The sequence below is a fragment of the Daktulosphaira vitifoliae genome, unplaced genomic scaffold (genome assembly GCF_025091365.1).
Source record: "Daktulosphaira vitifoliae isolate Bord-2020 unplaced genomic scaffold, ASM2509136v1 Scaffold_3, whole genome shotgun sequence".
NCBI lineage: Eukaryota > Metazoa > Arthropoda > Insecta > Hemiptera > Phylloxeridae > Daktulosphaira > Daktulosphaira vitifoliae.
Genome location: NW_026099574.1, coordinates 1,820,139 through 1,837,067, shown reverse-complemented (window position 1 = coordinate 1,837,067; position 16,929 = coordinate 1,820,139). Strand labels below are relative to the sequence as shown.

At 25.2% G+C, this 16,929-nt stretch overlaps 1 protein-coding gene across 4 annotated transcripts; it reads left to right on the top strand.

The window, feature by feature from the left end:
- The first annotated feature begins 259 nt into the window (after positions 1 to 259).
- LOC126901654 (kelch-like protein 3) lies at positions 260 to 16,929 on the top strand. 4 transcript variants are annotated; one of them, XM_050678299.1, is made up of 12 exons: positions 260 to 522; positions 1,796 to 1,947; positions 5,167 to 5,398; positions 5,469 to 5,644; positions 5,717 to 5,825; positions 6,618 to 6,771; positions 8,811 to 8,911; positions 8,988 to 9,299; positions 11,942 to 12,088; positions 12,791 to 12,966; positions 16,100 to 16,191; positions 16,255 to 16,929. In XM_050678299.1, the coding sequence occupies exons 2-12, from the start codon at positions 1,802 to 1,804 to the stop codon at positions 16,473 to 16,475; spliced, it is 1,866 nt and encodes a 621-aa protein (XP_050534256.1). In that variant the 5' UTR covers positions 260 to 522; positions 1,796 to 1,801; the 3' UTR covers positions 16,476 to 16,929. The 4 variants fall into 4 exon arrangements, with proteins under 4 accessions (XP_050534256.1, XP_050534254.1, XP_050534255.1 ...); XM_050678297.1 differs by having other exon boundaries at positions 260 to 558; XM_050678298.1 differs by having other exon boundaries at positions 261 to 511.

Below are 16,929 nucleotides of genomic sequence, written 5' to 3'. Positions count from 1 at the left end.
AAATCTTAACTATTCTTCGCAGCTGATATAAGATAGGTTAGAATAGATTAGCGGGAAAAAGCCCCGAAAAATTCTTTGTTTTGGACCAAACAATAATTTTCTATAAATATTTTATACTAGTCATAGGGTATGACTGATAACTGCTACTAACAATTTAGTTAAAATCACAGTACTAGTGATACAACCAGTGATGGACAATATCAAATAGTTTTGACGACCAGGTTTATTCGATAGTTTTTTAAAAACTATTGATAGTTCAGTAGTTCAGTATCGGTTGTTCGATTACTAAATACTATCAAAATTTTTTTCTGTTGATAGTATTTGAAAATAACCGGATAAATCGATAGTTTTTGACTATCGAATTGTTCAATAGTATTAACTCGGTAGTGCTTACCATTTAACATTTAACAGTTTCTGATTTTATACTTTAGACATTTGCGTCATTGTTATTGCTTAAATTTAACTTTAAATCACGTTTATTTTTCTTTTTTTGCTCAAAAGATTAGAAGTTGTGAGTTAATTGTAATTATTTATTGGTTATTCATCATTAAAACATACGTAATATTTTATTAATAAGCTATAATAAGTATTTTAAATATTTCCATGTTCTATATAAATCAATTATTTTTATTGAAATTCAAAAATTAAATACCAAATCATAGTATAATGCATATCGTGATCACTAAATATTTATTTAAGTTTATGTATTAAAATTCTATATACTACACTTCTTATTTGAAACATATAACAAAACATTATTTTATATGTCAAATGAGCTATATTATTTAATCATGCAAATGTATTACTGTATTTTTCATATATTTATATAATTTTGAATAGAATAATGAATTAGTCAATTTTTAATTATAGTTAAAAATAATTTTTTAATGGAAAGCTACAAAAAATAAAATATGAAGATATAATTAATATATTATCAAATATTTTCAGTTAGTAAAATTATTTAACAGTATGTTTTATGTTTGAAAGAAGACTGAATAGGAATAATATTTTCTTATTTATTGAATTTACTATTTTGTAATTCTAAAATTATTATTGACTACTTAATTATGAACACTTGAAAATGTTTTATAATTCAAATATTATATTTACCAGTATTCTCTTTTATAACATGCTAATATCATGATTACTTTTTGTAATATTTTAAATTTTTTGGTAAGCTATGCATGGTTCATATTCTGTAGTTTATTTATAGATCATTGTTAGTGATAACAACTTTACACAGTGATCTAAGGGTTAATATGTATAATTTCAATAGGGCAATTACCTATTAGGTAGATACAGATAGGGATCACTTATTTTATGTAGCACTTGTTTCATACATTGTTGTTTTATAGAAAAAAATATGATGTTACTTGATGAAATTATAAATAATTTTTTTTCTACATCAATTGTAATTAATTAAATTTATTTTCCCTTTAAAGGAAATAGTAAATAATAATGTATTAATCATTAGGTAAACTATAATTCCTTGTAAGAACATTTTCATAATTCCTTAAAACAGTCAAAAGTCAGAAAATAGCATAAAATTTTGTTGTAGTGGTTATGATAATATTAAAATTTTGGTAGAAGAAAAATATTTCTGATTAAAATTTAATGGTATTGATATAAATAAAATGAATTACAAGAATATTACACATTGTTTCAAATAAAAATCATGTTTAGGCAAAATATATTGATACAGACTATTACATTTCTAAATATGATATGCTATATTGAAAAAAGACAAAATTATTGATGATTATTTTGAATTAACGTCATTTATTAATATTAACAGCTTAAAATGGAGAAATATTCAAGTCTATTAATTGGCAATAATAATCCTACAAAACGAATTAAGCTAACTTCAGGACAACCCAATGAAAGTAGTTCTACCATAAAAATGAATGTTTTACAAGAATTTTTAAACATAATAAACTTCTATTTTCAGTAAGTCAAAAATTATTATTTTGAGTGACAATGTAATGAAATATTTTGAGGAGTGTTTATTAAATTGCTTCCTTAATATATATTATTTACGATTTAATAAAGTGTATATTTTGAGATAGCAATTAACCCTTGTACTTCTCATTTATTAATGATAATTTGTATAGTTAAATCATTAAATAATTAATTGTCCTAAAGTTTTTAGGTTCTTCGTTTCAATTGTTGATAGGATTGTTACAATAGACTAAAATTCTTTTTAAATAAAACTTTTTAGGAGATTTACATAAAAAGGAAAAAATATATATTTTGATATTGTTATCAAAATATATATTAATATATATTTGTTGCGCTTCTATGTAAAGTAACTTCTGTTGTCGTTAATATTCTAGCAAAAATATATTTTCAAATACAAGTAGAGTTATCTAGTTGTAGTACCAAACCCCCTCCATTATTTAATGGTTCTTTTTACTGTGAGAAATCAGCACATTAATTAGCCCCCTAAGACCTATCTCAATTTACACCAATGTACAATAAAAAATATTCAATGAGTAATGAAATGTTAGTTTTCTTCAACAGTTTTTTTATAAACTCAATTTAAAAATTTAGATGTTCTCTAGACAAAAGGACTGAAGGATACACTTTTTTTCTGAAAATGTTTAAAGTAACTGCCATGTTGTAATGTATCTAATGAAAATTTTGCTGTATTTTGATCATAATAATTATAATCAAAATGAACATGTTGTCACTGTTATTATTATTATCACTCGTGTTTTTAAATTTTAAATTTTGTGCTTATATAATTTTGTTTGAAAATATTACTGAGGATAATTCCATAAATTTATAATTAGGACTTAAAATTTTTAGTATATATATGCTTATTTATATTATTTTTTGTTATTTGAAAGGTTCCAAAGAGATCTATATAGGCTGTAAATTTATTTTAGATAACCGATAAGTTAAATATAAAACTTTATGTTACATGTTATGATGAAGTTTAAAGCTTTTTTTTTTTGTTTTAGTTAAATAGTAGAGAAAAATTTTGGATGGTCAAAAAAATATCATTTTTTTTTCATAACATTGTAACAAAAAAATTATCAGATCTAAAGCTCATAGTAGTTTGGAATCGATTGGCTTGTCTTAATTAATATTTGCAATATTAAAACAAAAAATATTAAAGTTTTCTATTATATTTGTTTTAAAGGTTGTTATTTAAAAATATTATTTGGGTAATTTTAAATTATCTTAACTTAGCAGCATAATAAGAGCTACATTTTTAAATATAAAATTTCCTTGAAACCTATAGAAATGTATGTTATATGATATATATGAATTCCTTGACATTAATTTGGAACTTCGTAATTTTACATTTATTTAATCTTAACACAAAGATATTTCTAAATCTTTCCTCAGTATTGTGTAGCATGGCACAAAAAACTAATTTTTTGGTTTTTTAAAGTTGATTTTTTGAGAGTTTATAATAACAAAAAGTAGAATTTGTTACCATAACTTAAGCTCAACTTCAAGTTTGAAATTTTTATTATTAAATAAAAAATGTTGAGAATAAAAAAATAGTATTCTTAAGATTAATATGCATTCAGGAAATTGTATAATATAGTAATAACTATCTATGTATAGTAAATTTATCAGAAAATATTTTTTTGCATTTTTAATGTAATAGATAACTTAAATAGAAATAATAGTAATCATTATCTAGTAACTTCTGGTGTTTAAAAAGATTTTACAATTGAAATATTCAGAACTTAATAAATTTTAATGATTTAGTTTAACTAAAAAACCAATCATAATGTTGTTATAAAAATCTACTCAATTGAGTGTATTATAAAATTTGATTATAATTGTAAAAAAATTTTATAAAATTCAGGCGAAACTAAAAATAATTTTTTTTAAGATTTATGATTTATATAGCAACATGTTACCAAAAAAATTGGAATATTGTAGACTGTTAGTAACATATACAAATAAAGTTAAAAAATTAATATATTACAAAGTACAATTATTTAATATTGTAGTTGAAACCTATTATCATATCAAACCTAATTTAACAATAAATCTTTAAAAACATTAAAAATGAATGATTTAAGTAGTCTATATGGAGAATATAACTTTTTAATTGTTAAAGTGGAAATTTTTTCAATTTTTGACGGTAATTAAGTAGATAATGTCTATGATCATTTGATGTATCGTTAAAAAAAGATTGTCTAGTGAAAGTTGAGAAAATAAATAAAAGCCATAAAAAAAAAAATCACTTAGTTAAAAAAATTTAATATGAATAAGATATTTAAATGAGGGGAGACTATAGTGATAGGGTCCTAGATATTCATTAAAGTTATTGAATCTAAATAAGATAACATATAATAAAATGAGTCAAATAAATTTTTCTAACTCAAAAACTTTGTAAGGTATTTTAAAATAAAATAATACATAAAATTGAAAAAATTCACACAAAAATAGCATACGGTAGCCATTTTTACCGGGAAGACAAAATGTAGTCCAAAATTTTTTTTTTATATAATAAAGAATATTACATAAGCTTTAATTTAAGAAATATATAAAAGTGTCAGTATTTCCAAAACGCTTTCAAAAGTTAAATTGAAAAATTACATTTTTTTGAAAAAGTTGTCATTTTGAATCCATCTGTGGACGGGTAATGGGTCAGATTTATTAAAAAAATATATATACCAAATTATATTTATTTGGTCATTTTTGATAAAGTTATGGCAGTTTTAAGTAAAAAAAAATTGAAAATTAGCGATTTTTAAATTTGTAATATTTTTGGATATTTTCTATTTATGAGGAACGAGGGAAATTTTTTCAATTTTTGAGGGTAATGTCTTTGACTAATTTAATTTGTGATCTCTTGACGTATTGTTGAAAGAAATCTGTTGGGTGAGAGCTGAGAAAAAGTAGTAACAGACAAAAAATAAAACGCATAGTAAAATTAATACCTTTTCAGCTTCACATCAAAGCTAAAATATTTAAAAACATAATGTTTTATTTGTTTTCAAAGAATTGAAAACTTTGAATTGAATTTTTTTAAAAACCGTCAGTTTGTATATAAGTCTCTTGTATGGAGAACACCTTAATTGTAATTATTCTTATGATAATACTTATTGCCTAAATTTTAATTGTTTAATTTTTGTGGAGCATTATTTATTCATGAATTAATTTGTATTGGAATTTAAATAATATCTATATTTTTAGAAAAAATATGTTTTGTGACATATCTATAATGACTGATGATGGAACAGAAATAAGAGCACACAAAATAATTTTGGCTGCTGCAAGTCCATATTTTTCAGTTATGTTTAATAGTTATTTTAAAGAAAGTAATGAAGAAATTATAAAAATCAAAGAAATTGATTCTGATATATTCAAATCTATTGTTACTTACATGTATACTATGAAATTGGATTTAAATGAATCAAATATTAAGGTGTGAACTAGAACATTTTTTATAGTATATTAAATTATTTTCATGTTTAAATATAAATTATTTTATTCAGAAAATTTGTAAAGCTGTGAATTATTTTGATTTGTGTTATGGAAAAATTATGTGTTGTGATTATATTAAAAAACATATATGTCCATCAAATTGCATCATATTCATGGAAAGTTCTAAATCTATGTCAGATAATGACATATATAAATACTGCTTTCATTATATATTGAAACATATTACGTAATAATAGAAAATTAAATGTAGCTTATTTTTTACATATACAAAAAAGTAATAAAATTTATTTAACTATAGATTAATTATGGAATCAGAAGTAACATTAAAACCCTTGTATGAATTACAGTTAAATGATATTGTTAATATCATATCAAATAAACATTTGGAAATAAATTCAGAAAATAAGGTATTTTTAATTTTTTTAAGGTGTTTTTTTTTGTACTGGAAATAGAGTTTTGTTATTCGATTCTTTTTTAATAAAAGTTTTTAAATAGTGCTCTTCTAAGCCCTATTAATAAGTTTTTTCTAAATGTTAGTTTTAAATTATTTAGGCATATCCCATTAAATACTTAGGTTAAAATAAATGTGTTTGTTTGTCATATTTATATTAAGTCATATGATTCATAACATAAGTCATATAATGTATCAAAGAAAAGAACTTATTTTTTTTTCATCTTCTATTATTTATGCAGTTTTGAAATCGATGTACAATAAAAGCTTCAATTTAAAATGTATACAAATCATTTCTATAAAATATTTATTTAGTTTTTATCTTACTGGAAATTCAAAAATGTTCTAGTTATTTAAATTTTCTTTTATATACATAGGCTAGGTGCCATTTTCAATGAAATTGAGTGTGTTACGGAAAATATAGTGTGTCAACGCTAAATAAAAAAATGCAATTTCTGAAAATTTTTAAAAATGAGACTTAGCTCCCTATTTACTTAAAGTCTTCATATATATATATAAATATTCAAAAATAAATTTATGAAACTTAAGAAATAATTGTATTTAATGAGCTCATATATTTTTATTTTAATTATTACCAAGTATTTCATATATAAATTTGAATATGTCTAAATACTGATTTTCTTAAATATTTTTATACTAAATATTGTTTTCAATTTACAATTGAAATGAATTGAATCAATTAATTAATACTGGATCATAATAAGTTCTTATATATTAATTTGTTTAGGTTTTTGAAATAATTACTGGTTGGATTGAATACAATAAATTAGAAAGAACTGTTTTTCTACCAGATTTGCTGAAACATTTGAGATTATCACTGATACCAAATGAAGAATTAAAAAAAATAATATCAACACCAATACTATCACAGCATTCAAATAGTAAGTACTTAAAAAAATTCCTTACAAAGGAAAATGAGAAAGAAGTCTAAAGACTTGCAAAAGTAAGAGAAAAAAGGTCTAGAGATTATCACTATGTAAGTTGTATAAAAAGTGTTGATACTATTGAGTGATGATGTAAAAAAAAGATGGAAAAAGTATTTTGTAAAATTACTGAATGAGAAATATCCCAAAGAGACATTAGAGGATATCTCGTGGAACAAGGCACTGGTACATTTAATGAGTGAGAAAGAGGTATGTGAGGCTGTGGCAGCAATGAAAAAGAATAAAGCAGTAGGACCAGATAAAGTGCCAGTAGAAGTATGGAAAATATTAGGCGGTGTTGGCATAAGGAGGTCGAAGAATCTTTTAAATAAAATCATATTAGAATGGAAAATTCCTAATAAATGAAGGAATAGTATTATAGTGTCAATATTTAAAGGTAAAAGAGACATTTAGGAGTGTCCAAATTATAGAGGCATAAAGCTTTTATGTGTCATAGTATGAAAATTTGGGAAAAGGTAATAAATAAGAGAATAAGAAATGAGACATCGGTATCTCAAAAACCAGTCGGATTTATGCCTGGTAAGTCAACCATGAAGCCATTATTTTATGTGAGGCACTAATAAAAAAGTTTAGGGACAGAAGAAAAAGGTATGTATGGCATTTACATATTTCAAGAAAGCGTATGATAGAGTACCGAGTGACGTTTTAAAATGGGCATTAGTGAGAAAAGGGACATTATATAATAGAGGATATGTATGATGGCACTTGTACCCAGGTAAAAAGCGTAGGAGTAACAGAAGGTTTTTGGGTAAGAATTCTGCTTTAAGCCCTTACTTATTTTCTATTTATAACACGCTTATATTAGTGTCACCTGTATGTATGTATATTTGTAACTCTCCAAACGCGTTATCGCATATTCCGTCGTCTAGACTAGACTGTTATAACGCATTCACCCCACCCCACGCCTTGGTCACCCCACGCCTTGGTCACCACATGACGGCACATTATTTCTATAAAAATTTATTTTTAGTTATCGTACCCGTACGCACGTGCTTGTCATCAATATTATATATATATAAACAAATTTTTATTTTGACTGACCATTATCATCCGCGTGTCTACGGCTTACGTATATATTCCTACCGCCGTTTATACCTCAGGTATAACGTTAGTCCCAACCGCCCGCCCAAAAACACGGCTATACCTAATGCATGATACGTTTACGTACTTAAGTCGCATTATTTGTATAATTTTGTATATACAGGGTGTTCAGTAAGTCAGGAAACGGGTTTCTATTGTTCTCATTGTTACAAACAATGAATACCCTGTATATTAACGCCTTTATCACAATAATATTAGTATTTTTGTTCATAATTATTTAAAAAATTATTTTTAACTTTTTAGTTCGATGTGCTCTAAAAGCGTGTTTTTTAGTTTTTTTTAACTATATTTTAATGGATAAAATTACTAAAAAAATACAATGACAGGTGCCGTGGTGCATGTTGTTCGCTGACAATATAGTGTTAGTAAGAAAAAATAGGTTGGATATTAATCAAACGCTAGAGGTGTGGAGATCAGCTCTTGAAGAAAAGGTTTTAAGAATAAGTAGGAGTAAGACAGAGTATATAGAGTACGAGTTTGACAAAGAAAAACACGAGGTAGGTGAAATAAGTAGTTTAGTGACAATAGGGGCAAAGACGTGATAGGAGAGTTCGAAAACTTTAGGTATTTAAGATTACTTGTGCAAAAGAGTGGTGGTGTTGACGAGGATGTAAGGCACAGGATTAAGTGTAGGTGGTTGAAGTCGACAGAAGCGTCTGGTATATTATGTGATTTTCCTCGTTCCCTATAAATTGGGAAAATTATCCGAAAATTTTAATTTTTTAAATTTGGTAATTTTTGATATTTTTAAAACTTTTTTTACTTAAAACTGCCTTAACTTTTTTTTAGTGTATCTGTTAGTAAATATTTATATAAAAAAGTTTTTAAATAAATATACTCTTATTTTATTTTTTTTTTTTTTTTTTTTTTTTTAGCTTTGATAAGTATGATGAATACATTTATTGATGTAAAAACAGATTCAAATATTTTTGAATTAACTATGAGACGAACTCCATATATTTCAAATGAGCCAAATGTGAGATCATTATTAAAATTAATATTCTATTTTAATCAAAATTGTTCAACTTATAAATTAAATTGTTTTTAAATAGATTATATTTGCTATAAGAAGTCATTTAAAAGAAGAATACTCTTATGAGGAGTATTTATTTGTTGATAGTTTAAATCCAAGCTGGAAAAGATTAGATTTTTCTTTATTTGGTCCTGTTGAAAAAAAGTCAACTACATTAATTCTTAATGACAGCACATTATTTTCAATTGGTGGTCAATATGGACCAGTTACAACATCATCAGTTTGTACACTAGAGCTTAATTCATTGGAGAAAAAATGGAAACTTACATCAAACTTGCTTTCCCCTAGAAAAAATTTTGCTGTATGCACTGATGGCAGATATGTTTATATTGTAAGCAATTGAAGAAAAAAAATTTTTAATTTCAATTATCCTATATTGCTACTAAAAAAGTTGATGAGTCAACCAAAAACTATAAGTTCTAACAATAATGAATGGATTGTCCATGGAAAAATCTTGTTAAATATACCAAATTGATCATCTTAAAGGTTTTCTATATTGAAAAAAATTGTTGAAAAATTATCATTATTAAATCAGGAAATTGAGATTATTAAATCAAAAGTGATAGTTTGAAACACTACATTGCTTTTTATTGAAATTTGTACCTAGTCTGAGACAATAGTATTATATATACATACTGTTGAACTTAACTATTGTAGAAAATTTATATAATGTGTTTTAAAATTTAAAAAAGAAACACTTGATGTATTTTGTTTAAATAATCTGTAGATAAAGTAAATTTTTTTTTTTTTTTTTTTTTCAAAGAGATAACCTTTTGGTCTAACATTTTCTTAACATTTTTTACATAGTGCTAAGGTAAGAAAAGGTATAATAATCAGTAAACTTTATAGAAAAGTAAAATTAACAATAAGTCTTATCGTTAAAATATTTACATCTTCTGGCATTTTACTTTATTATTTACTAAGTTCAAACTGATATTTCATCAGTTTATCAACCTCTGTAGTTATTTTAGCTAATGTTTGTGTAAAATTATCACTATCATTCTTAATTGCTTGAGCATATTGAACACCATTCTTCATGTGCAAAATTTTATTTGATTGTATACCTTAAACAGTCGTCATTTTTAACAAATTAACTTTTAATTTTGTTGTTTTATAAGCTCAACAACCTTAAATTAGCTGTATGACTGCCACAATTAGCACACTTCACTTTATTTTTCTTAGACTTAGGATAGTCTATAGACTTACGTTTTTTACTGCCATTAATACACACTGGTGTTCTATGATAATATTTATGGGTATGATTATAAGATTGACATTTTTTGTACTGCGGGACTTCTTTTTTCTTATTTTTTCAGATATTCTATTATAACCTAATGTTAGCATAATTCTTTTACTCGAAAAATATCTTATGTTTGTTCGCAGTTTTAATTCCACAGGTAATCTTTTATATTTATTGTTATTAATTTTTGAATCATTTCTTTTTTTCTATTTGAACATTAGTGATGTTTTGTATTGCCAAATAACCCATGTCTGTCAGATCACATTTAATAACATTTTGTTTATCATAACTATCAGTTTGTAGTTGGATATTATAACTTTAAACTTGTTTTAAGTTTTAACCGATGTTATTCAATTTTTCCTTCATATTACTAAACTGATATTCATCACGTGTTTGAACTTTTATTTCACCATTAGCTAAAGTCTTTATTAATTGTTCATTATCTTTTTCTTCTATCGTCAAATTGATCATTAACTACACATAGTATAATCTGTGGTGGTTTGCAAATTTATAGAAAATTTCTCTCATTTATCACTTTAATGATTTTCTTTTATAGACTCAACAATTTCTTTTGAGATTCATTGACACATTCAAATATTTGTTTTTATAATTTTGTATTACTATCGTGAAGTTTACTTGTTTTTTTTTAACATTTCATTGTTATCTTTTATTTGTTTTAAAATACATTAGCTAATTGTTATGTTAATATATGGCAAGTTGCCATTAAATCCGTTGCAATATTCGTGTTAATGAAATTTAATCTAATGCACTCATGACAAAACTTACAAATGCATTTATGAATTTAATGTAGACTCTAGAAATAAACAAATATGTTGCTTGTTTGGCTAGAAAATATCAATTAAACTAAAATTTAATTATTATCATTAATATTGTTTTGTCTTTTTATTCACAATCTCTTTAAAACGTGTACTGGTACCAAACCCAACCCAACCAACAATAGTGCAATCTTGACTGTACTACTTTTTTTACATAATAGATAACTATAGAATGTAATACATACAAATTTTCAATGAAATTGAAATTTCATTATAATATTTTTATATACAGAGTGATTGACTAACTATGCCTCACACATTTTCTTTAAAAATATTAATGTTATATCATATATGTAATTATTTTATTTGTTATAAATTTTTGTTAAGTTACTTGATAAGAAAAATAAAGATTCCATCTTCATCCCTTAATCCTTAAATCAATATCAACTTTAGTCTTTTAAATAGCAACCAAGTTTTTTTTTTTTTTTTTAATCTTGTTAAGCATAAAAAAAAAATTTTAATTTTAATAAAATCTAAACAAGATATCACTATTTAAAGTTTAGAAGATTTAACAAATAAAACAGCAGTCGAGTAACATTAATTTTTAGTGTACCGATAAAAACTATCAGTGTATAGTTCTCTGTTTACGACCCGTTAAATTTGTGTAATACTCACGTCCCCTGACTTAAATGAATCATAGCACGCTGATAATTGAATAAAATAAAATAAAAAAAGACAACTTATATTTTCAGAGATAATTTTTGAGGCATAGTTAATCACTCTTTATTATAAATGTATTTAAAATTCATAATGTAATTTAATGTACAAAATATTACAAATCCTAATTATGATTTAAATTTCATGTATTTTTCCATAAAATTATTTATTAAATTTTACCACTTATTTTGATTATTTTGTTTTAATACAGTATTTAATCTAAATTATACATTTTATTAGGTTGGAGGTACAGACGAATGTGATGATGTACTAAATTCAGTGGAATATTATGATACTTATATTAAAGAATGGAATTCAAACATCTCGAGCATGTCATCTGCCAAATCTTATTGTAGTGCTATAAGTTATAAGGACCGTATTTATGTTGTAAGATGATATAAACTTTTATTTATTACTATACTCTGTACAACTTTAGAACATACTGAACGAAAATTCATCCAAAAGTTACCCATTTGAACATGTTCTTAAGTTATCTCAGAGTATAGTTATATAAATGTTAAATACAAAATAATTCAGTTAAATAAAATTGATACCAGAAAAAAGCTTATTAACTTAAGATTTAAGTGATTTGCACTTATATTTTATATTATTATATAGTATTTAGAAAAATATTTGCTTTATGACCATATATAATAAACAAAATATGCATTAATTATAAATTTTTACTACCAACTTTTTACTATCTAAGTGCCTTATGTGTATCTATGACTGCTCAATCCAATTTAACATTTAACGTGGCTTGAATTCATTTTCACAGTTCATATAATATATGTATTTATGGATAGTACTTATAAAATATTTGACATCAGAGATTATTTTTTATTTAGCTTTTTATTTATTGTTCATGTATTTGTTTAATTTATAAATAATCTAATCAAATTTTTTTTAATCTATTAAATTTAATAACAATACCTCAAATAATCTCGCCTAAAATAATGAATTATTTTTGTTTAAATTAATGTAATGTAACATTCAGTAATCCAATAATTATAATAGTAATTTTTATATTTTAATTATTTTTTCTAAATCATTGAGCTTGATATTACTTGATAAAATTTTGCTTTGTAGTTTGGTGGAGAAAATTGTGGCAATACAATCAAAGATGTAGAATATTACGATTTTGAAACCAAAATTTGGACACTACTAGATCCAATGCCAATTGGAAAATCTCGTATGAGTGTTACAGTTATTGGAAACATAGCATATTTCATTGGTGGTGAAGTTTATGATTTTTTATCAGAAACGTAATGAAAAGCTCTATTTAATTATATATATTAATAAAAATGTGTGTCTAATTTTACACACAAGTAAGCAATGCTACATAATGGAGTTTTAGATAGAAATAAGTGTAGTAGTAGGAAAATAATTAAAATTTACAACACAATATTTTATAAGGATACTATTAATGCATACCATTTATCTCCAAAATATAATTTTTTCAAATATTTAAAAATGCATGGTTTATGTATTGTAGATCACAATGCCTCATTTTTAACACGCTTATATTAGTTTCACGTGTATGTTTGTTGTTTGTTGTTTGTCGTTTGTAAGTTTGTAACTCCACGCGGCACGTGTTATTATGTCGCGTATCCCGTCGTGTATGACCTTGAGACTAAACTGTTGTAACGCATTCGCCCCACCCCGCTTACCACTCGTAGAGAACAATATTTTCCAACCCGTAGACGCGCGCTTATCATCAATTATATATATATATATAACAAATTTTTATTGTAATTGACACAGCCCCGCGGCGTAAAACGACGCGGTGCAAAGTCCAGCAAGTGCCGCACGGCCGACGTCCCGCCGCTATACCGTAGTNCCAGCAAGTGCCGCACGGCCGACGACGTCCCGCCGCTATACCGTAGTCTTCTTCCCATTGTCAAAATAACATCGTCAACAAACTGATCCGCACTCGCGCACCGTCGTCATCTACGCTGCTAACCTATTGACGCCCGAGGATCACGCCAGACATCGCGTCTTCGACGCCAGCAAAAGTGCCGCGATATTATGCGAAGATTATATATTCCTACCGCCACCGCTAATATATATATATATATATATATATTAATATTTGTACGTATATACGTATATGTTAATATTCATTTATATATTCCTACAGCCGACGCCTCTGCTGCCGTATATGCCTCGTGTATAATGTTCCCTCCGCCATGCCCGCCCACATAAACACGGCTATACCTCATGCATGATACGTTTACGTACTTAAGTCCCTTTAAATATATATATATTCTAATTACTATTAAAACTTATATATTAATACACTTTATTCTCATTAAGAGATATGTAGTGTATTCATTCCGATTACGGAGGATGATTCTCGTATCGTTATTTTTCGTCACTACCTCCACGTTACGCGCCTGCTGCTTTCCTTGGATGTGGTAGCCGTTTCTTAGACTCCCTCTCCGGAATCGAACCCTTATTTCCCGTTACCCGTTACAACCATGATATTGATATTAACTACTATCATAACATGAAACTAAAAAGTGATTAATAAATATAGTTTAAAAAAACTAAAAAACACGCTTTTAAAGCACATCGAACTAAAAAGTTAAAAATAATTTTTAAAATTAACTTAAAACAATAATGAACGAAAAATACTAGTATTATTGTGAAAAAAAGCGTGGGTGCTTTATGCCATATTTTTTGTATATTGAGCGCCTCACGCTTTTTTTCACAATAATACTAGTATTTTTCGTTCATTATTGTTTTAAGTTAATTTTAAAAATTATTTTTAACTTTTTAGTTCGATGTGCTTTAAAAGCGTGTTTTTTAGTTTTTTTAAACTATATTTATTAACTTTTTCTTTTTACATGTATTATCACAACAATATTGTCATTTTCAATGCACTAATAATGGTTTCTAAATATTTAAAAAGAAATTAATTTTAGAGATATTATATTGCATTGGAAATGACAATATGAAAATCAAATACTGATATAATTTTTAAAATCTAAATTTAAATGATAGTTTTAATATAATATTTGAACATCAATAGTAATTTTCTGTATCTAAAGTAATTTTTTAATATTCAAAAAATTCATTAGATTATCATTTGGATAACAAGTGATTTAACAGCGAAACATTTATTGATTAATGATTTATTATTGATATTAAACTAAAGCATTTTATTTAGAAAAGGGTTACATATGCAAATGCTTGTGATAGTTTAATATTGGGTTTTTTATGTTTACTATCCATCCAAACCTCTCTAAGAGAGCTTACTTCAATATACTTCAATGTATATTTATTTATTTATTTATGGGTATACGCCCATTGGGCTCAGAACAGTTTACATAATTAATACAGGTAAGATAACAGTTAAGAAATCAGAATTACAAATTTAAATCAGTTCATACAGAAGTTATTATACAATTATTGATAAACAAGAAATTTAGAAATAAAAAATGACATAAACTTATACTAATTCAATTAATTACATAAACATCTATAATTAATGTAATTATTAATGGTTAAAATCATTAATGTAATGATTTTAACCTGGTTAAGTTATTGTAAAAAAAATCAAAATTATTTATCGAGTTGCCTAAAGTTAATCTTATCTTTGTAAGATTTCTCATTTTTTAGCACTAGCAAAACATTAAGAGAGGACGTTAAACAAAAACACAATGTATTCTTTTTTCCTCGCCTTCATCCCAACTACTTGGGGTCGACCAAAACTAAACTTCCTTGCACCTCATTTTTGGTCTTCTACCTCTTATTCCTTCAACATTCATTTCTATAACAGTTCTTACAGCTTCCGATTCTTCTCTTCTCATAACATGACTATCTAAGTCCATTATGACCAAACTATCTAAGTCTATTTTCTCTCACCTTATCTACGATTGATGCCACACTTATACTCTCTCTTATATGTTCGTTCCTTATCCTACCTTCTCTAGTTACTACACTCATTCTCTGCTCAACCGCTCAACACTCTGAATCATACATCATAGCTTGTCTCACTACAGTTCTATAGAATCTAACTTTTAGCCCCATTGGAATTTTTTTATCACATAACATACCAGACGCTTCTCTTCACTTCAACCCAATGTGGTATCTGTTTTTTTTTTCCTGCCAAGAAATTTTTATAAGGTCAAAAACCTTATAAAAATGTTCAACATTACATAATTTTCATTACTTAGGTGCTATTTTTGGGTGTATAAAATGCTAATAAAATAGATAACTAAACTATAACTAGCTAGATTTTTACAACTAATAATATATATTAATAGATTGCACTTAGGCATATTAAATACTTTAATTATGATCCCTTAAATCTGAGGATACTCCTCTATATTCATTGCTTTATCCTATTTAATATAATTAATTAATTATTTAAATATTTTTATTATTACTTAGCTTAACTACAGGAAAGAGTGCTTTTGCATTCAACTTGGATAGCTTAAACTGGATTCGTTTACCAGATTTAATTCAAGAAAGAAGTCTAACTAGTTAGTAACAATAATTTTCAACCAATAAAAAAAAATATCTTTATGAGAAATTGTTTTCTATAGATTCTGTTGGAATACATAATGATATATTTGTATTTGGAGGTGTGGATGATGAAGATCTACCAGTTAAAATTTGTGAAAAATATATTTCAGAAAAAAAGGAATGGGTGATGGTTGATTCAGCTACTATCAAGTATACTGACCATAATGCAATTTTTATTAATTATGAACAGATAAAAAATCAACTTAAAGACATGGACTTAGAAAAATATTTTACTAGATAAAAGCACAATGTAATATTTGTTTTAAAAAGGCATTGTTATTAATATTTTTCTTTTAATTTTTAAGTTAGAAATTTAATTATTTTGTTTAATTTTGTATCTTTTATTACTATTTTTTTTAATATCAATGAGTTCTTATTAGACTGTGACGAGTTTGTCATTAACTTGGTTATTATTAATTTATCATTAAGCTTTATTGTAATAATTGAATATTCAGCTTTAATTATATAACATTTTTATTTTATTGTATAATTATAAATATTCTACATGTACAAAACTGAACATGTATATGTGTACCAAGTCTTATTACTAATTTTTTTTTTCATCTAAATATTTTTTTTATTTATAAAAGTTAAATAATGTTATACAAATAAGTTTTTACGTGTTTCTTTCCCAATAAAGTAAAACATGTTGAATAATTATTTATTCAACTAGAGAAATTATTTTATTGATTTTA